This window comes from Acanthochromis polyacanthus, chromosome 20 (genome assembly GCF_021347895.1).
Source record: "Acanthochromis polyacanthus isolate Apoly-LR-REF ecotype Palm Island chromosome 20, KAUST_Apoly_ChrSc, whole genome shotgun sequence".
Taxonomy (NCBI): domain Eukaryota; kingdom Metazoa; phylum Chordata; class Actinopteri; family Pomacentridae; genus Acanthochromis; species Acanthochromis polyacanthus.
The window spans coordinates 27797962-27820124 of record NC_067132.1 but is presented as its reverse complement, the minus strand read 5'-3'; the positions used below and the strand labels follow the sequence as shown (position 1 = coordinate 27820124).

The window sequence follows — 22163 nt, the reverse complement described above, 5'->3', positions numbered from 1 at the left end:
AAAATCCCCGAATCGGTCGTTTTCAAGGAAATGCACCTCCCGATGCACGTCCAATATTCCCCGTATTTTTCGTAATTTTTTTATTTAAAAATAGAATATTAGCGATTTTTTTGTACTGAAAACGGCTGGAATTGACTGAAGCTTAAAGGGTTAAAAAAAAAAAAGCCTTTTCCTCAGCGCAAGAAACTGTAGAAAACAGACAAAAATGGCAGATTTTCAACTTTCCCATTGTCCTTGAACCAACCATGATTGTAATGATTGTGATTTGCAGTTCTGTCTAAAAAATTAACCAACCCTAAGCTTGAAATTCGACTATCTTACCAACATACCAAATCTCATGTCTTTTCAAAATATGTCAAAGAATAAACCGCTTATCTTTATCCTACATTATGTTTATAGTGCTTGATAAGGACTTTCTGGTGGGTAACTTGGTGTACAAAGTGTATCTCATCTTGTACCATGAGGCAGTGCAGTTTATCTTTGAGGCTGGAGTTGGTTTAGTAGTATTTTTTAAAGCATAACAGTCTTTTCCAAGAATTAGTTCATAAGTCATCATTCAAATGGACTTATTTGTGTTTGGGAGCGCAAGAACAAATGTTTAGGTGTGGGGTTAGCATTTTATTGTTGTAAGACAAACACATTGTTCAGCCCAGAACCTGGCAGTGGGTTTAATACTCTATTTATCGGAGCTAGAAACTGTAACAATGGACAAAAACGGTTGGAATGTGAACTTTCCTATGGTAGTTAACTTAAACATTTGTGACGTGCGGTTCTGGTGCTAAATTTTGCCAAATCTAAGCTTGAAATTGGACTATTTCACCACATCTCTTCTAAAAATATGCCAAGGAGTAAACATTCTCTATACTATTTCTCATCGGACATTCTGTTTGGTAGTTTGGTGTACCAAGTGTCTCAGGTTTGCATCTCATCTTGTACAAAGAGCCATGGAGTTCCCGTTAAGCCTTAGAGTAGGTCAGCAAAATCACTTTAAATGCCGTAATTGTCATTTTTTAGCTCAGTGGCACATGTTTATGGATACATTTTCAACTTTCCCATGGTCTTTGAACTAACCATGATTGTAATTTGCAGTTCTGTCGGGAAAATTAACCAAATTTTAGCTTGAAATCAGACTATTTATTTGAAATGCTTCATTTGTTGGCACATTTTTAAATGAGACCAAGTAGTTTGCATAACCAGATACTGCAAAAGAAAAAAAAATCTGGCACAACAAATAATTTTCTGTTGTGCCATTGAGCACGGAGCAGATTGTTTGGCTAGAATGCATGCTGTGCTCACACAGCGCTCTAAGTTTGGAAACAAATTAGAGTGGCTGAGGGCTTCAGCAATAAAATAAATACAGCGTGGTTTAAAAACAGGAGAGCAAGTTGTTGGAAGATACATTCAGCACGGTGAAACATCTTTAGAGAGTGTGCAGAGAAGTGCGAATAAGCCGCCTTTATAACAATATATCTACCCTACCATTGAAACGTTTGGGTTTAGAAGTGTCCTTATTTTTGAAAGACACGTTTTTTTTCAATGAAGATGAAATTAAATGAATCATAAATCCAGTCTAGACTTTGTTAATGTGGTAAATGACTATTCTAGCTGAAACTTTTTAATGGAATATCTCCATAGGGGTACAGAGGAACATTTCCAGCAACCATCACTCCTGTGTTCTAATGCTACATTGTGTTAGCTAATGGTGCTGAAAGGCTCATTGATGATTAGAAAACCCTTGTGCAGTTATGTTAGCACATGGATAAAAATATGAGTTTTCATGGAAAACATGAAATTGCCTGGATGACCCCAAACTTTTGAGCGGTAGTGTATATATTTAGATTTTAGTTTCTTCCAATGATTGTAAAATACAAAATCAAGTTAATACAACTTTTATTTTTGCCTTGATTGATGCCATTATGACAACGATATCCTGCAGAAAAAGGCATTTCCGAGTTTTCCCTACTTCTATCCACGGCTCTGCAGCTTCCACAGGTTTTATATTGCAGTGAAAAATGAGCCCACAGTGAGTAATAATATGACAGGAGCAAAAGATGCCCAGAAAGTGCTTGCGGTTCGCAGGATGAACCATTGTTTTTACCCATTGTTGTATGACACATCTTTGCTTCAGTTTTTTAGCTTTTTATCATCGATTCTCTGCACAACTCCCTTGTGTAGCAGACAGTCACTTTAATCCATTATTATTATTATTATACATCTGCCATACACTGGTGTGTTTGAGAGCCTGTATCTTGTATCAACAAAAGGTAGTTTTAATCACTGTTTTAATATAGTGAGATGCTAAAGGTGCAGCCAGCCAGCCAGAGGACGGCTGGCAGAGTGACATCTTTCCAGTAACATCTTATTGATCGCACCGAGTCCAAGCTTTTAATCAATGCCCTATTTGTAATGTTAGAACTCGTAAGAACAGAGGTATTCACTGCTTTTCCCCCCATGTGGGCACTCTAGCTGGTCCACAGCATCGACTTTTGCACCTTGAATTGGCTGCAGCGTGAAGCAAATGAAAGCGAGGCTTGCTTTAAGTGGCGATTTTACAATTTTGTGCCTTTTTTGTGCGTTTCGTGCACCCATACGTAGCGGCAGTACGCGGATTTAAATGTTTTTTAGCCGGCTTCAGTCCTGAAATGGTAAAAGAACAACAGAATCTGAGCCCGGTCGTGGCAGCCATGGTAATGAAGGTCACCGTGGAGTGGATAGATAACTAAACATGTGCACCGCTGCTGTTTGTGTGACTTCAAGGTCAGGTAAATCACTGTGTTGCAGAAACGGCTCGGTTGATTTGATAGAACCGACCACTCAGTAAAGCTCATCTCTGAGCAGTAACTCTGCAGTTATAACTTAGCGACTAAGATCGGCGACCCTGAGTAGAAGCGTGAGCTGCAGTAAGTGCCATATTACCTTTCTGAAAGAGTCTTTTTTAAATCATTTCCAAAACCAAAAAGAGAAGAGTGAAAGTGTCAGGGATGGATTGACCGGTGTGTTTATTATTTAAGCTACATAAGCTGCCAAGATCAGCAATACTGGCTACGGCTTGCTTTGCATTTGGCACCTTCATGGCTATATCTTCAGCTTATTGTGTGGTCTTACGTTGGACATTGCAACAAGTCTTGATGCCTGACACACTGGATAGCCTATATGGAAATTACGCGTTACATTCACTTTATATGACATTTTGATATCAAGCAGCCGAAGCAAAAGCTTGTTACCATTAAAACTGCAGCTTTATGTTTCATTCAAGAATTAGCCCTGAACATATTGGACAATATGGACGATAAAGCTTAAATCTAACATCTGTCTTTCTTTCCAGGTTTTTTTTTTTTTTTTTTAATTTTGTTATTCAGTTTGAAACTGGAGCTGACTAACAATCAGCATTTTGTTCCACTGCAAAGGCCCTTGATTGTAAAATTACTTCCATTATTACTTTATCTTGATGAACCGACTCCTAATATATACATATTGATTAGATTGTCTCCAAAATGTAATTAATATGCACTTCATTCACATAAAACCTGCTTAGTCTGTCTTCTTCTGGGGTCATAGGCTGGTAATGTCAGCTTTTTGGCCTTGAACATGGAGCTTTAGTCTCATATTTGACTACATAGGACCCTTTTACATGGACTCTGTTTCAATAAAAAGCTGGAAATAAACACAGATCCCATAATTCTACCATATTTTCAACATTGTTTTCCACCATTTGATGCAATTTCTGCATTTTGCTCCACTGCAAATGCCCGTGATTGTAAAGATAGAGCCATTATTCCTTTATCTCAATTAACTAACTCCTAATACATACATAAGGACTCATGTATTAATTAGATTTTCTCAAAAATCTAATTAATTTGCACTTCATTCACATGGTGCTTCGTCTGAGCTCCATATGCAAGCTTGGCAGGCATAGCAACAGTAGCTAAGGTCATCTGAATGTCTGAGAATAGAGGATAGATGTGGATGTGAGGCCAGTTTCTGCTTTTGCATGATATGAACCGACTCAGTTGTTACTACGAGTGCTTCAACAAACATAGCCAGACGGGGTTCAGACACACATCGTCACAAACATGACGACTCACTGAGGAGGATGATGACACAGAGCAGGATGGCCACCAGAGCTCCGGTTGTGAGACCATCTGAGAAGGGCAGGACCTCGGGGTTGCATGACTGCATGTTCCCGCGGCTGTCGCAGGCGCACACCCGCACGATCAGCGTGCTGGTGCTGCTCTGGATGGGGTAATCGTTGTCGGAGATCACCACAGGCAGGAAGTACATGCTCATCTCACGCCGGCTGAAGCCTCCCCTCCGAGTCAGGATATTGGCAGTGTTGTCTGAGGAGAGACGGAGATGAGCAAAGGCTTGTCAATGATGTGATGTTCCAGTTCGCTTAATGATCCGACATGAAAGAATTGGAGTCTTCATTTCCTCGTCTCGTGACAGAATCACTGGGAGGTCTAAATAGTAGTTTAAAAAAGACAAAGTGTATTAACTCCCTGACTGTTCTGAGCACTTTTACTCACTTGTGGGCTCATTTTTCACGGCAATATAAAGTCTTGCACCTCTATGGAAGCAGCCCAACCATGGCTAGTGGTAAAAAGAACTAAGAAATATATATTCTGTGCAGTAAATCCTAAAAAAATGGGAATTTTTAAAAAAATTTCCTTAATTTATTTTCTAAAAATTGAAAAGACCTGGAATTAATATGTGCAACATTTTTCTCGTAGTGCCCACAGGTGTTACTTGTACTGGAAAAATATAGTGGTTCCATAAATTATAGGTATTTTATGAATCTACTTGCCTCCTATCTGCTCAGTGTAAACACTGCCTGCAGTTCAATTAGGTGATTTTTGTGTTTCTTTTTGGTGTGTGTCACGTGGTTCTTAGTATTTTGTTGTTTTTTTTAAATGAGACATGTAAAATAAACTGTTTTTGATTAAATATAATGACTTTAAGCTTGGATTTGGTCATATTTTCTGACAGAATGGCATATGAGCAGTTCAAGGACAGTTGGAAAGCTCTAAATCCAACGATTGTATCCATTTTTGCAGTTTGTGTATCTCATATAAACTCATGAAATTTTCACAAAATTCTGTTGTAATACAGCCAAACTGCATTAAATTGGCATTTTGTGGGAAAAGCATTTGCTGTGAGGTTATTGCCCTTGCTACCAATACAAGAAAGTGAGGGAAATTGAAAGAAAACATCAGAAAATAAACTTGCATTACCATTCAAAAGTTTTGGGGTCACCCGGACAATTACATGTTTTCCATAAAATGCTAACATAACTTCACAAGGGTTTTCTAATCATCAATGAGCCTTTCAACAGCATTAGCTAACACACTGTAGCATTAGAACACAGGAGTGATGGTTGATGGAAATGTTCCTCTGTACCTCTATGGAGATATTCCATTAAAATCAGCTGTTTCCAGCTAGAATAGTCATTTACAACAAGAGTGATGTGTAGACTGTAATTCTGATTAATTTAATGTTATCTTCATTGAAAAAAAAATTGCTTTTCTTGAAAAATAGACATTTCTCAGTGACCTCAGACGTTTAAACGGTAGCGTATGTATAATAATGGTCTCTCGTCTATCACAACACACGAAACAACGGTCTTCTCGGTGCACATCCAGTCTTGGGTTTCTAATTCCCACAGCACCTTCTCTCTGATAATTTAGACATTCCTTTAAACCGGCTGCCTTTTCTTCCACTTTACAGATGACGTTAACTTGAAAACTAAATTACTTTCACCTCAAAATGTTCTTGCAAATGCAGTTAATCTCCATGGAGATCTTTTTGCAGAGACCGGGTTTGCTCATAATTGGTGTAATTTTGGCCAATTTTGTAAAGACAACATACTTTTCAATCCAGACGGAGAGTTTTGGGACTCAAAGGGTTATTAGTAACTCATTTAATTTTAAGTTCAAGCACAGCTCATTCTGTAATCACAAAGTTGTCATCATTTTAAAAACATATTAGCATGGTGGTGCAAAATGACTTGCAGTGCAGAGTTGATTGGTAAAAGTGCTCTCAGGGTGGACTTTTTAGTTTCCATTAGTCTTTTTATTAGCTTTGTCTACTGTGATACTTTTTACTGAAGTATTAGAATAAATGACAGGGGAATATACAAATCAAGCATTTAAGGTTTTTCAACATGTTACTGCAAAAAGCTGCTCAACTACCACTGCACTGAGTATTATTTATTTTCTGCTGTATGACAGAAAAAATGTGCTTGAATGTTAGCGTTCACAATGACTTTACTGCACCGTGTAAGGAAGTCCCCAAACAATTAAAGCTCTACAAGTAGCATGAATGGTCAGTGAAATTATCACACACTGTGTACTACTTATTCTGTTCTTTAAATATATATTTGTATGTCTTGTATATATTCAATCCCAATTGTACTCCTGCCAAATCCCCCAGAACTAAAACTTGAGGCATTAAGCTGTCATTTTTCTGTATTTACATTTGGTTTGCATTGGGAATTACAGTTAAAATGCCCAAAAAAAAAAAGAAGAATATCTCACCTTCCCTGTCAACAATGGTGAAATTTGGGTTGGTGGCACTTATACTGAAGACAAACTTGTGTCCAACGAGGGGTTCATCTGTATCGACGGCGCTTATTGTCTGAATCAGCTGCAAAGAAAATAACAAAATATGAGAACTAAGCATGAATAAACACAAGTCAACAGTATTTAAACAGCACTTTTAAAACAACAGATGTTTTGCCCAAATGCAATCCATAAATATTAAGGTTTACACCCTATTATTATACAGTGATATAATACAGAATAACCTGACTACCATACATAAGGGTACAGTATTACACAATCTGTAAAATTACCTGACTAATTCAATAATTAAGGTTAACATCCAACAAAATTAATCATGGAAACCCAATGAATTCAAAGGTTTCCAAAGCGTGACAGTATGGAAAGCTTGTAATCTGTAAAGCATGTAATGTAAAACACATGAATAGAGTAATCTGCAATTAGTGAGAGTGTTTGGATAATTAATGGAATACAATTATAATCAAACACGACTGGAGTGTGAATAACCTCCAGCAGTACGTCGGTTTGTGCCATATAGAATAAAAACTCCATGTACATGTCATATTTCAATGTCATGGATAGAAATAGATATTAAATCCCACTGGTCCGCACTCGGTTTTGTGAAATTGTCAACAATTACCTCTTACACCATGTGCTCTTTATGCATCATTTGAATGGATTCATTCAACCCTTCTCTGCAGATAGGTGAGCAATGCAACGCTGTGCAGAAAATTATACCATACGGCCATGTGCGTCTATAAAACCATAATCGCAGCAAAATTGATTCTATGAGGATATACACATTTGTGGGGCTGTGATGGAGTTTTTCAGCTCCATAAATCTGACCGTGTGCCTCAATGGGAACAGTTAATGTAACAAATCCTTAGAGAAACATTAAATTGAAGCACCTGTCCAGCTTTGACGTTCTCGCAGACGAACGTGTCGTAGGACATCGCGAACTCGGGCGCGTTGTCATTGACGTCCAACACCTTGATGAACACAGGCACTCGAGTGGTCTGACGAGGGTTGTCTAGAACAAATAAAGGACTGAGGTTGGCGATGAAAGTCACAGATGAATTCGGTTTAGCAGAGATATCAGAGCTTCTCTTACTTATTTCAGTGGCCACCACTGAGATGTTGTGCCACTTGGACATTTCCCTGTCCAGTGCTTTCATTGTCGTGATCGTGCCGTTCACGGAATCAATGTTGAACAGCCGCTCCAGATCTGTGTGCCGATCGATGGAGTATCTGCAACAAGAATACAAGCTAATATCAACACCAAAACATTAATACGGGGCTGTACAATGGCTTGGTGGTTAGCAGAATTATGTTGTAAACCAAAAAAGTGTTAATCTTCAATATTAATCTACATTGTAGAAACTAATCCAAATAAATAAAGAACATTTAATGAGAAGGTATGGTCAGACTTTTGACTGGTAGTGTAGCTGCCAGATGAAGGTCTAACACCAAAATACGAAGAAACGTGCCTTTGCAAGTTAGACAGTCTCCAGAGGTCTGACTGAAACTTGAAAATGTTTGCAAGATAAAAGCTTGGAAATTTCATTGGTTTTCCTTATAATGCCATCGAATTGGAATTAGCAATGGTACTAAATTTCTTCATTAAATTTCAAGAACCATTACAATTTCCAAAAGTCTGTTCTGTTTGGATCAAACCATCTACTAATGCTTTTGTTTTGGTGGTACAACTTGTCATACCTACTCCATCCAAGTCCAACCACTTAACTTTCTTTTCATTTTTGTGAACAATTATTACATATTTAAAGCATTCTATATGTTTTCTTTTGTATTGTTGTGACATTCAACTGCATATGGGTCAATATATAATTGCAGGACTTTTTGTAACATAGTTGACAGGTATCATAGTTGACATTTTTGCTGTTTTCAGGCCTAAAATCAACATGGCCGCCCATAACCAAACACCACATGGCATTTTACAGAAAGATTCTTCTAAAATGTTGTATATACAATTGAGTAAAATTTAAATTATTTAGAAATATATTGTAGTAAACCTGGTGACGTGTGAAAAATCCACACTTGACTCACACACTAACTTACGTTTAATAACTCAAAGCCTTGGAGTCTTGCCAGTCTTTTCTTCAGGAGGAAATGACATCATGTGGAGCAGGTCATGTGATCTGGAATTAACACTGTTACCCATTGTAATGGGTAACTTAGTTGAAAGTGATTTCTCAGACACAGATACAATTTGTTATATTCCATATAATATTTGATATACTGCCAAAAAAGAAATATGTCATGATTGTCTCAACTCAATAAAAAGAGCACAATCAAAACAATTTTTGAATAAGCTCATTTTATTATTGTTTAGCTTATTAAAAGGTTGTTATTCAATTTGGACCGTTACTTAGTTGACATTTTAGTGATATCCAGTCATTTTTATGAAGTGATTGTTTCCATGATAAATAATTATGGAATTTGCAAAGACATGATCATAATGAACATTAAAAAAAAACATTATTTTTTAACTTTAATAAAAATATCTGCAAGATGTATCCCATGCACTTTAAAAGTCCCTCAATTATATATATCACTATTCTGCATGATCAATTTTTTTCTTAATGTGAACTCAATGATGGCTTTAATTTATGTTCATATTTCAAATCTTCCATAATCAAAGATTACTTTAAAAAAAATCTGACTTTTTATCATAAATAGAACAAACGGCTTCAAATTTTGTAGACAAAAATACATTTCAGAAAGTACTTCATATACCAAGCTAAAGTTTGCACATACCCTTCTTAATCTCGAAATTTTATGCTATTAAAATTTCAGGCCAATCAGAGATGGTTGAGCAGAAATACAGCTTAAAATTTGATGATTTGAGATGGAAGATCTGAACTAAAGTGCAGCTCTGATTTGCTCTGCTTGCACAGATCTGTCAGCTTAAGACAAACACGCTAAAGTCCTTCTTTACTTCAAACAAGAACATGTTTCACACATCGCATTTCCTCAGAGAAAATGTATTCCGTTGCTCTCCTTCGTCAAAAGATGACACATTTCTCCGCGGGCCCGCTCATTTGTCATAGTCACCTTTCATATCCGAGCCCCCCGAAATTTGAATATGCAACACAATACGCCATGTGGCACGGGCCGAGAGTCGCACGTCTCCATGTCAGAGACGGGCAGGCGCCATATGTGTGCGACGGCGGGCGGCGCTGAGCTGTGTCAATCGATACAGCAAATTAGGCTCTTTCACTTTGACTTTGCGCCGTACCACAGAGGGCTTACATAATTCGAGGGGAAATAAACAGTGTCTGTATTCACTTCACAGGGCCGCCGCCATCTTCCGCTGGGAAATCACCAGGAGGGACCCATGAATAATATTCTTTTCTTCCATCTTGTACCCCCCCTACCCCTCTGCTCTGACTTCCATCCTGACACATGGCTGGGCTGATGGATTAGATTTAGCCAAATGGGCACATTTTCATCCATAAAGACTGATAAGAGGAGACTTTCCAGCATGTGTTGCTTGTTTTGGTATTGATTTTTAAACTAGTATAATTAAAGCTGCAACAATGAGTGTTTAAAACAATCAAGCTGCTACTATAAAAGCATTACACCCACTTGGATTCGCTGAGGAAATCTTTGCTTAACAGGGCCATTGATTCATTTCTGAGTTCCTGGTGCTTAATTTCCCAGTGAAAGTGAATTTGGGGAAGCGTGTTTGGCGTTTTTCCAGTCGGCGTCTCTTTGCTGCTTACTTGACTGGCTTGTTGTCGGCGTCGGGGTCCCTGGCCGACACCACGCCGACGAAGCTGCCGGCGGCCGTGTCCTCATGCACCTCGATGATGTAAGGGTTCCTGGTGAAAACGGGCGGCTCGTCCACGTCCTCCACCGTCACTTTGACCGTGGCGTAGTCTTTGAATTGCAAACCGTGGATGAACCTTGCATCCAAGTACGTGTTCTTCACCTCCACTCTGAACTCGTAGTCCCTCTTACTTTCGTAATCTAGAGCCTGGAGATGAAAGAGCGGCAGAAGTCAAGCTGTAGAGTTTTCAATAAAAATAAAAAGAAATACAGTTCGCCTCCGGGATTTTGATAAGCAACTCATCGCATTTCATTTGTCTGCCTTTATCTTATTCATACTCCAAATTCCAAGTTAGAAATCCAAGTGAGGAATACTGATCTGGAAGATCTTAGGGGAAAACTAAAAATAGATTTCAACAAAGGACTCTTTTATATTATTCATTTTACAGGCTTAGGGTATCTGATTTTACACCGCCGTTCAAAAAATACATTCTGTCATATCTTTCTTACATGAATAAACGTTATCGAGGGGCTTCTCTAATCTAAAACTCTACTTTTATGTCTTTCTACTGAAGTTAAATGTTCTTTCTTATAATTGGAGAGAGAGTGGGGGATTTTTACATGTCAAGGAGAGACGAAAAGGTGGCTAACGTTGAAAATATACATTAAGTTTGGACCTCATTTAAATCATGATGCCGGTTTTTTATAGTGTTTGAACAGTGAACGAAGCAAACAAGCTGAATTTTGAGTCTTAGGATCATTTCTCATACATACGTAATGGAAATGTGTTTTGCTTAAAGTGTTTCCATGAGCCACTTCTTGAAATCAGGAAGGCAGTTGTTTGTTTCGAAGCTTATCACAAGAAGTGTTTTGTCTGATTGCACAGCCGTTATCAGCCCAGTAATGGATGCATGAGTGCTAACACTGGCTAGGTTTGTTACTTTTTGCAGATTGTAAAGAGTCATGTACAATACATAAAAATGTAACCAACTGGAAGCACAAAATGGCACCAGGAGCAAAAGTGAGGTACCTTTTTGATTATGATGACTCCTTCTTGTGTGATTTGGTCAGTGATGATGTTGAATATATCGTGACCGCCAACGATGCTGTACTCCATCTCAGCGTTACGCCCAACATCCGGATCATCCGCCTTAATGCGTCCGATGGCGCCTCCGATATCCGTAGACTCCACGGCAGTGACTCGGAAGGAATCTGACAGCAAAGGAGAGAAATTTATTGCTTTATCCCAACCCAAAGTTCATCACAAATCAACACACTGTGGATAGAAATGCCGTCTTACGGTTAGCAAAGCGTGGCGGGCTGTCGTTGACATCCGAGAGGGTGATGCTGACCGTCGTGGTCCCTGAAAGCCCCCCCATTTGTCCGGCCATGTCTTTGGCCTGGATCACCACCTGGTAGTTTTCTTTCAGTTCTCTGTCCATGCCAGGTAGGGCTGTTTTGATGGTGCCTGGAAACCAAAAAAGAAATAAATTAAAGAAACTCAAATCTTGCTTTGAAGGCTTAGAGAAAATGAGATAAGAGTGAGTTCATGCGTCTGTGTCCGCTCATGTTTCTGAAAAAATTGCATTTACGTGCCTCTAATTTAGTTTGCCAAATATGTTTTGGAGGGAAATCTAATTGCTGCCTGGATTATGTTGCCTGGCAATGTTGTTCTGGTGTCAGAAGTGCTACATTTATGTGCTGCATGCGGGTCATCGGATCTGCATCGGATGGTGGCTGAGCGAAGAGTAGTCATTTCTGAGTGTTGTGTTTGGTTTAAATCACAAAAGCATGTTGGACAAAGCAAAAAAAGCATAATTTTGGTTAATCTGTCTCATATTTCATGTTAGTTCTGACCTTTTTTGATTGAAACCCTAAAAATAGCATTTTTTTGCTCCAGTTTGCGATTGGTTACAGGGTCTCCAAGCAGAATTAGCAACTTTTAAGCCGCTTGGAGCCCAGCTGATGTTGGATCACTGTTTCTCAAATGTCACTGGCCTATTATTTCTTTTCCACACGATACAAAAACTAATGAAATGTGTAAATAAAGCAGTTGCTGGGATGTATCTTTAAGAGAGCTGGGCTGGCTCTGGCTCTGTGTAATTTGCAGTAACTGCTCAGAGATGAAATTGACATTGATCATCCTATCTTACATCTCGGTAAGACGGCAAATCAGCCCACCTCCCAAGATGTCATCTGTTATTTCTATCCAATTTTAGACATGCTGTTATTAAATTGTGGGAATTATGGCTTCGAAAGGATTTGTCTTTTTCAGCTTTTGATTCACAGACAAAACAGATTCTTCTTTAATAAGCAGCTTCTTCTACGATAAGAACAGTTCAAGAACCACAGTCTTGTTATACGTCATAAAAAGGTGAAAGATCAGCAGAATTTTAAATACAGATGTGCTCCTAAAGGAAGAATCTCCAGTTTAATATCATCCATCCGAGCAGTGCAAAGAAATCTGTTTGCCAGACATTCGAATCTGCATCCGAGGGATCCTCCTGGGTTCGGCTTACCGTTTTCCGAGTCCACAGAGAAATAGGGTTGTCCCTGCAGGATGCTGTATACGAGCTTGGCGCTGTTCCCATATGTTTGATCATCGGCATCAGTGGCAGTTACTGTGACAACAGATGTACCTGCAAAAACAACATGCAAAGTCAATTTTAATTGACTGTGATGCCGTACATATTGAGTCCAAGACGCGAGCGAGCAGCGGAGTCGATATTTTTTTGGTTCGCTTTCCATTTGTATGGAAAACATTCGCTATGAGCAGGTTTCAGCATTGCAATGACTCACACTGACAACTTTTCTTGCCCCGGTAGCGTCCGTGTTTCACTGGTAGCCAATGCCTAAGCTCTGATTTTCAAGTCAAACCCCAGGCTTCTGCAGAGAATCAAATTAGTTGGCTACGAAAAGGCAGTCATGCCAAGGTAGCTGCTGCATTTTGGCGAAACTAAAACATAAGTGACCAGGCCTCTTCTGGCACCATGGGGGGAATTATTGCTTTGATTAAACCCTGGTGTTGGCTGTCTTTTAAATATCAGCCAGACCGAAATGCTTCGAGACATAAGTATCTGTCTTTCAACATAGAACCAATTTATCAGTTTGATGCAAAAAAAAAAAATGTCACTGCAACTAGTTCAAATGCAACACTTATGTTTTTTGTTTTTGAATGGATGCAGGCTATGTTTGGAGTGTAAATTGGCCAAATAAAGGGCATTTTTGCAGACTTTGGTGTTGTTTTTGGTACTTTAACAAGGATCATTTTCTAACTCTTAGAAACTGTGATGCTTCGAGCTTACCAAGGTCATTAATTTGGTATTTTTTCTGCAGATACTGGAAATTTCTGGGCCCATATCCAACTAATATTCCAACCCTGATGTTGGCTGTGTTTTAAATATCATCTGAAAGGTTCTACTTCTTCAAGACTGTATCTTCTTAGGTGATGAATCAGCCTTGGACATTGAGTATTAACAAAAACAATCATAAGCTTGATGCCTAAATGGCACAGCAACAAATCTAAATGCAAAATTTGCACAATTTGTGTTTGTTTTTTAATGAGTGAAGGCCATATTTGATGGTGAAATTGACAAAAAAAATTTGCACTTTTGCAGACTCTGGTGTTGTTTTTGGTACTTTAACAAGGATTGATTTCAAACTCTGATAGGTGGTGATGCTTTAAGCTTAGCAAGGTCATTAATTTGGTATTTTTTCTGTCGATACTGGGCGTTTCTGGGTCCATATCCCCATAGCCCAACCCTGGTGTTGGCTGTGTTTTATATATCAGCAGAAATTTGTTCGACACTTTGTCTCCTTGGGTGATGAATCAGCTATTTGATAATGAATGTTAACCAAATCAGTTATATAAGCTTGATACCTAAATGGCACAACGACAAATTTAAATGCAAAATTTGCCCATTTTGAGTTTGTTTTTCAATGAATGAAGGCTAGATTTGGAGGTAAATTTGGCCAAAAATAGATGTTTTTGCAGTCTGGTGTTGTTTTTGGTACTTTAACAAGGATCAATTTCAAACTCTTAGAAACAGTAATGCTTTTAGCTTAGCAAGGTCATTAAATTGGTGTTTTTTCTGTTGTCAGATTTAGAAGTGAGACAGCTTTATTAGAATATTTTCTGGGCCCATATAGACACACTATTTGCTTTTAAGTATTTGTACAAAGAGTACAAACAAAAAATTATAAGTTTGATACAATAAATGTGAAAGCGACAAATCTAAATGCAAAACTTTAACCTTTTTGGAGGGTTTTTGAATAAATGTAGGCTATATTTGAAGGGAAAACTGGTAAACGTTTTTTGGTGTTTTTATCGTCCTCTTATAAGCTGCACTGCCTTTTACTTCACAAGATCATTAATATGATTTTTTTTTTTCAGTTATAGTCACAAGTGAGGTCACATTATTGCAATATTGTAAGTTTCTTGGTTCACAGAATCAGCATATTTGTTTCTAAATATTTGTAAGTACATTGCGTGCTATCAAGAAAATTACAAATTGAATACACAAAATGTGACCGTAACTAATCTGAATGCAAAATTTTCCCAACTTTTGAATGAATGAAGGATATATTTGAGTGTAAAACAGGCCAAACAAATGTGCATTTTGTAGATTCTGGTGTTGTTTATCGGTATCTTTTATGGTCCTCTTATAACCTGCACTGCCTTTGGCTCGGCAAGGTCATTACTTTGGTCTGTTTCCTGTTGTCAGAGGCAGAGATGCAGCAATATGAGGTGGATATTGGAAGATTCTGGGCCCATATAGAGGGCATATTTGTATGGAAGTAAGGGTCAGCACCTGGGGTTGGATCAAGCTCTTTGAAAAGCTTTTCTTTGCCGTATGAAACTGTATAAAATGACTAAGACGGACACCAGCACACACACATACACACACACAGCGAGGTGCCTGAATCAAATAAAGTAAGATTAATACACATTTGAGCTTAGAAAGAGCTCAGTTCCTCTCAGATATCCTGTCATTGAAATCACTTCCACATTAAGTCCTGCATAATCCACCCGAGCGTTTCAATAACACCACATTGCAAATACTGTCCTTGGCATTCAGGAGACCTCTGCCGTGTCCTGTTTGGGTCTGACTGTCTCCGTGCATACTAATGAACCCTGGAACATCTGTCCCACTTAGTTCCAGCACTGATAGTATAAAAGGGAGCTGCTGATTTTTTTCATGGGTGGCTGGTTTGATTAGCCAGTGCGTTCAGTTTGAACATATAAGGCAGTTTTAGTCCAGCAGTGATGACCGTTTTTTATTTATTATTTTGCCTGAATCCATGCAGCTGGGCAAAAATGTTGCCATATGAATTCCAAATGGACTATTGTTATTGTCATATAGGCAATTGGGTTTTGATTTCCCCCCGATTGCTCCCGTGTATTAATTTGCGGTTGCATAATTGAGGATTGATTTCAAGTTGCATGCATTATTTTCATAAGCTTTGTTTATATTCATGCCAACTGGTTTATTTATATTACTTGAATGGAATGAAGTGGAGTGCAATGAAGCAAATCCTTAATTGGAAAGACTGTGACAATCTAAACTTTCAATATTTCAGCCGCTTATTAAAAATGGCAAATGGCATTACTTGTTATGAATGCCCAATGAGCCCGACCAAACAAACAACAATCACAAAACAGCAAATAACTTTGAAGAAGTGAATACAGCGGCGCATTGGGGCCGGTCCGACTGATGGATGAACAACACTGTATGGTGTTTTTGCTTTTTCTGTATTGCCTGAAAAGTGTTTTTGCCACATTCTATTTGCTGCATAATTGCATCAGTTCCTAAATAGATAAATGTGGACTAATGATTTTCCTTGCACATGCATATGCTGTTTAATTTCTCAGTTTGTTGTTTAATCCTTTGGTGAACAGAAAAAAAAAGGGATGTCTTTGAATTGCAGCTATTAGTCCAATCAGCAGTTTACAAAAGCAACACGTTTGACAAACCAAGAAACTCAAATTAGGTTCTTCATTTCACTTTTGAGCTGCGACCAACCACAACTTACCAACTTCCGACATCTCAGGCACGCTGGCGAAGTAGATTTCCTTTGCGAATTTCGGCGCGTTGTCGTTGATGTCGTGGATTTTGATGTTAAATTCAGTGTCGGGCTCCAGCTCGGCGTTGGTATTCCTGTCCAGGACCTTGGCGTGCAGCGTGTACATGGCTTTCTCTTCTCTGTCCAGCCTCTTGGTGGCGTGAATATCCCCCGATTTCTCGTCGATCAGGAACAGGGTGCCTGCCCCGTCTCCGGTCAACACGTACTTGACGTTGCCGTCGTTTTTGTCCATGTTGGAGTGCAGCTGCAAGTCAGAAAAACCCATTTAACAAATGGGAATGTACCATATGGGGTTGTGTTTAGATGTTGCATTTCATGGCTGACAAAAAAATGATAGCTTTAGTTGGATTTTTTGTACCCTCGGATAGATTGGCGACCTGACCAGAGTGTCCCCTTCCCCCCACCCTAAGTCAGCTGGGATAGACTCCAGCCTCTCAAGACCCTAATGAGGATAAGGTGGTGGATAGATAATGGATGTTCGTTGTAGCCGTTGGCAACACTACATAGCTGCTTCAAGTTAACTTTCTACTTAAAAAATAAGAAAGAAAAAAATGTATTGGGAATATTTCCAAGCAGTTCTCGCCCTTGAACACCTCAACACACCAACAAAACCTTGCCTTACTATCAACAACATCTAATCAGTTTGCAGTGCTAACAATAGAAGAGTATTTCCAATATTTTCTGAGTCTCTGCTGATGCCTATCTTTGGTTTTACACCCTTGTTTTTGATATTTTCTCTCTTTTTTGACTTTAAAAGTTAATTTCAACTCCAAAATATTTGTATTAGTGAACTTTTAACTGCCCTGATTCATCTAAAGATGACTAGTTAATCTAATTAAAGCATAATTACGTTGGATTTAGTGGTATCTAGTGGTGTAGCAGCAGAATGCAACCAATGTGTTACCTCTCCAGTTTCCAGATTAGAAACCAAAGTGGCTGCAAACTTAATTTTGAGTCTCAAAAGGGCTTCTCTTGAGACGTTCTTTGTTTTTTGGTGCTGGGCTCCTGTAGAAACCACTACAACAGGCTCCACTGTGGCGGATCAGCTCCCTATGTAACATGAAAGGCTCATTCTAAGCTAACCAATGCAATATTTAGTAAATTTCAAGTGATTATACGCATATTTCTGCGAATAGATTCCCCCAATTTTTCGGTTCAGACTGGGATTGTGTCTCAAAGGATCAGTCAGAACAGACTTCCTCGACATTTTCCACCTCAGACCAAATGTCTAAAAACCCCTGACACCCTTGGGAAAACTGAAATAACGGCGTAAAACCCACCGAGGAATCCGTTTCACTCCCCGAATCTCGGCACAGGACGGCGTCTCAGCACCCGCAGTGTCAAGTGGTGACATACTCCATTACTCCAGATCAAATTAGTCTGAGATTTTTCTTCCAGATTGTGCCTTTGAAAAATGATGAAAACCTGACCTACAGCAACAATTGCTAAAATTAGTCACCTCTGACCTATCCATCACCTTGAAGCATCTCTAAGTGTCACCGAGGAGTAATGGCGGCGCGCTGTGACAGACACTTGATTCAAGCTCATTACTGTACTGGATCTGTCAGCAGATATATTTAGAGCGCTATCTCATGGGTTCACATTTTAAATGACAAGTAGTTAGGGACACAGAATGTACGTCAGTAACTTATTAATATTAATGTCTGCATGCTGTGAGGAAACTAATTATTTTTTCCTGCAGTTGGAAGAGTGATGTCAACAGTACAACTTTTGGATGGAAATCAGAAATGTATTGCCAGAGTGTTAGCTATTCTCAGGCAGAATTTAAAAAAAAAAAACGAGGACGCATGTGGAAAAACAAGATGCTGTCAAGTTCAAATGAACAATATACACAGTATTTGGCACTGTGTGTGAAAATGTTTTCATGCAGATGAACTCCATTATCCAAAGTCTATTAAAGAGGAATATCAGTCGGCTTGAATCCTCACATATATTTGTGCTGGGAGACAGTCTATTCATTGTTTGAGAATATGAATTCTCTGCTAAGCTGTAGGCTAGTGAACCAAGGATTTAGACGTGTTATGGATGTGAAGGCAGCTACTGCTATTGACGCTGAATGACAGGCTCATTTTGGCGAGCAGGAGATTGTTTGTGTGAATTTTTGCTTTCAAATGGGCGTCATATCGGAGGTATGTGCTATTAATCCCTTAAAAAAAAAACACCTCTCAAATGTTTAAATCTCCTTTCCTCGACTTTGAAATTCATTGTTTCTGTATGGAAGCTCCTCGTGCAACGTTCAAACTGCTCCGCGACATGAGAAGACCACGCTTCATCACTCATGCTCAGAACTGTGGCTGTTCAAACACACTTCTGTGTTCACACTGTAATAATTAGGCCAGCGCAATTTCAGACCATGTCACACACCACAGGAATTGCGGGTTTTTTTCTCTCCACTAAATCTTTTGATTATATTCTCCAAGAGGTTTTTTTATCTGATTATTACCATATTTCTGAGTCTTGGTTGTTAATCCTGCAGTACAAAAAAAAGAAGCGGAGGAGCAAAAAACAACAAACAGCCCACCATCAAAGCAGCCTATACCTATGCAGCCAAGCTGTCTACAAGATAATAGGAATTCTACACTCTTTGCAGAACCTTGTGTTTTGCATATTTCTCTTAGTCTAGATTGAAGCCTGCAAGCCTTTACCCCATGCACTTGTGCCGGTTATTGGATATTTACATAGCATATGGGTGAAAACACTTCCCTCCCCATGGCCATATAGATTCCTGACTGAGCGCTGCTGTAAATAAGGAGGGATTCTGCATAACTAAGCGATGTTAGCGTGAGATAACATGCCGTCTAAAAATAAAAGTGCTCCGGTTATCTATATCAGGCAAGGCGGCACTGTGCCAGCACCGTGGAGAAGCTTTAGGATTTGATTTCTGCTGGGATGTCCCACAGAAACGATATAAATTTAATGCATTCAATGCAGCGCAGCCACTTAAAATCTGGGTTCTTATTGACGCACACAAGAAGTGAGTCTTCATGCGTCGAAGCTTGCTAAACTCTGCGTGATAATCTTGTACAGCTCGGAGGGGGAAAAAAGCTGACATTGATACTGTGGCACAAAGTGCTTTCACACAGCCCTAACAAAATCAAATGTTAGCACTACCACACTATATTTGCAGAGATTTAGTGGCTCTCCTTTCAAGGCCTTGCAGCACAAACACAGCCTTTTCAAGGCCTTACAACAGCAGCACAGAAGAGAGCCTTGATGAGTTAAATCGCCTTGCACAAACACTGAGGAATTGTCAGTAAAGCAGCGAATCATTGGCAATTCTTGTCAGGTCTCTGGTAAGCATTGCTTGCTGCTGCAAAGAGGAGATAGCAAAATAGAGCGCAGGACGGATACAGAATAATTACTCTTCCTTCTTCCCCCGTCTGTCTCTTAAGACTTCTGCTCAAATTCTTTACCATGGCAGCACTGTACTGTAATGTACAATATGTAGGTTAAGGTTACAGCTTACAGTATCTCTTTTTGTTTTCTATAGCTTGTGCAAGTTCTGAAAAATTCATGCAGAGCAGCATTGAGCGAGGCCTTGCAACACACAAAAAAAACAAAAAACAAATCCCAAGGATACTTATTGTCAAAATATTACCACAACAAAGTGAGCTCGCTTGAATATTTTAATTTGGGGCAGCACATTTTGTTTACAAGGCGACGAGACAATGCAGTGTACCGAGAATTTAATAGGATTTAGTTGCCATCAAAAGCACCCCTCAAATGCTCCAGAATCCAAAGTTTGCGGTTGTATTGCTCGGCATTGCAAGTGTTCACACTCGGCAGCCCTGATTAAGAAGTAGGGCACCACAGCTGCACACAGTGAGCGCCTCACACTCATTAATGGCCCCGTGAAAGTCAGTTAAAATGAGATTTGCGGGTTTTTACGCTGGGATTCTGTGCACTTTGTGAAATATACCATATGTTTTCCTTTTTTTTCCCCCCTCATTGTTGGCAGTTGAAGTAAGGTAAAGGAAGCAAGAATCTGGGGTTTAATAATGAAGTTATGCGTCTCCGTCATTCCGTGAGGTATCAGTCAGCACTGTTCGGCGTGTTAAGCTGAACACCTCGATAAGCAACGCCGGCCGCATTTATTGTATATTTCGGTGGCTGAAAGTGCAGCAGCCGAGAGTGTGACTGTTCTTTACATCACGTTGGATTGCCATAATCAAGAAGTCAACCTCAAGTGACAGTTAGTGAGTGTGTGTGGGCTGATTAGAGAGGTTTGATTGAATGTGAAATAAACAAGGTCTCCCACGGTGCACTGCAAAGGCCATTAAGTGATCTTTATGTGGAAGACCATCAAGACTTTGATGGCTTTGTGCCAGGCATGAGAGTGCTTTTTGGTTTGAATTCCTTCTCTTTTTTTTTTTCCATCAATCACTGATTCGTTCACACTATCTGTTTGTTCTTCCCTTTGTATCACTATATCATTCTGCAAAGAAAGCAGCAAATTGCCACTTTTGAGGGAATGTTTGGCGCTTTTGCTTGAAAAATGACAGCTTTAAGTCGTGCTCCATGTGTCAAGCTATCTCTTTTGTCTATCTTCGTGTCTCCTCTTCCGCTTATTCTCTGCGTATCTGCCTCTTTGTTACCATCGCAGTCTGTAGCTGCAAAGTTTAACTGATGGCATTAGTGATGTGTATCGCCACAGGTCCCTCTGTAAAGCAGAATGGAAGCATGTGCCTGCCCTATTTTCTCCCCCTTCCTCCTCCTCCTCCTCCCGCGGTAATTTATTACAGCCTCGTGTTTTTCTGACAGTTTAATAGTGAATGATATTGGACACAGGAAGAGTGGGGAGCTGGTGGATGTGATTGCTGTCATGCCACAGAAGTTGAGTGCCAGAAAGCATCAAGAAGAAGAAGAAAAAAAACTAAAAAGTCACCGACATATCGCCGGATGGCCCCATTTATAGTCATGCTGCTTCGTCGCATAACACAACAAGGTGAATTTCATTGGCCTTCTTGATTGATATGTTTTCCTCCTCATCCTTCTCTCTTCCCACCCCTTTTTTCCTCCATTTATTTTTCGATTCTTCTGTTCCTTTCTCTTCGCCGCATCAGGATGATGGTTTCGGCAAAAGAAGTTGTCATATCCCCCTACTCAACCTTGCACGAGACACTTGTTTACTCCAGAGAATGAGGTGTGTGATGAAAGCGAGCTTCCTCTGAGAAAATTGGCTGTCGACAGTCACCTCATTTTCCTCCCTGGAGTTGATAACTGTAGCGTTCCCCCATCACACCTGTCTTTATAGTGCGAGCACGGGTGAGCTGACAACAGCCTCTCTGATCTGGGTGGGTGGAGAAAGAGTGGAGCATTGTCCTGAAACTCTGCATTTATTTTGTGGATTTTATTTGTGTGTGCCTTGCAAGATTTGGCCTTCAGGTTGCTCCTCTGGTTTTAATCGGGTGCCTGTTTGGAGTTGCCTTGACCTGACATGGGTTTTAGTTTGTTTCAGACTTCGACACAAGCTTTCCAAGAGCTCTTACAAATGTAAACGGACATTCAAAAGCTTGGGGTCACTTAGAAATGTCCTTATTTTTGAAAGAAGAGAGGTTTTTTTTTTTCAATGAAGATAGCATTTAATGAATCAGAAATACAGTGTAGACATTGTTAATGTGGTAAATGACTATTCTAGCTGGAAACAGCTGATTTTCAATGGAATATCTCCATAGGGGTACAGAGGAACATTTCCAGCAACCATCACTCCTG

At 39.4% G+C, this 22163-nt stretch overlaps 1 protein-coding gene across 3 annotated transcripts in view; it reads right to left on the bottom strand.

The window, feature by feature from the left end:
* The window catches only part of cdh10a (cadherin 10, type 2a (T2-cadherin)), a 35256-nt gene that overhangs the window by 5760 nt on the left and 7333 nt on the right, over positions 1-22163 (bottom strand). The window contains exons 3-11 of one of the 3 annotated variants that reach the window (XM_022196340.2): positions 16380-16674; positions 12866-12985; positions 11647-11814; positions 11377-11558; positions 10301-10554; positions 7669-7805; positions 7466-7587; positions 6534-6642; positions 4086-4337 (exon numbers count right to left, since the gene is read on the bottom strand). In XM_022196340.2, coding sequence (XP_022052032.2) covers positions 4086-4337; positions 6534-6642; positions 7466-7587; positions 7669-7805; positions 10301-10554; positions 11377-11558; positions 11647-11814; positions 12866-12985; positions 16380-16674 — 1639 coding nt within the window. Of the gene's footprint in view, positions 1-4085; positions 4338-6533; positions 6643-7465; positions 7806-10300; positions 10555-11376; positions 11559-11646; positions 11815-12865; positions 12986-16379; positions 16675-22163 lie in introns of all 3 variants that reach the window. The other 2 variants (XM_051940496.1, XM_051940498.1) reach the window with 2 other exon arrangements.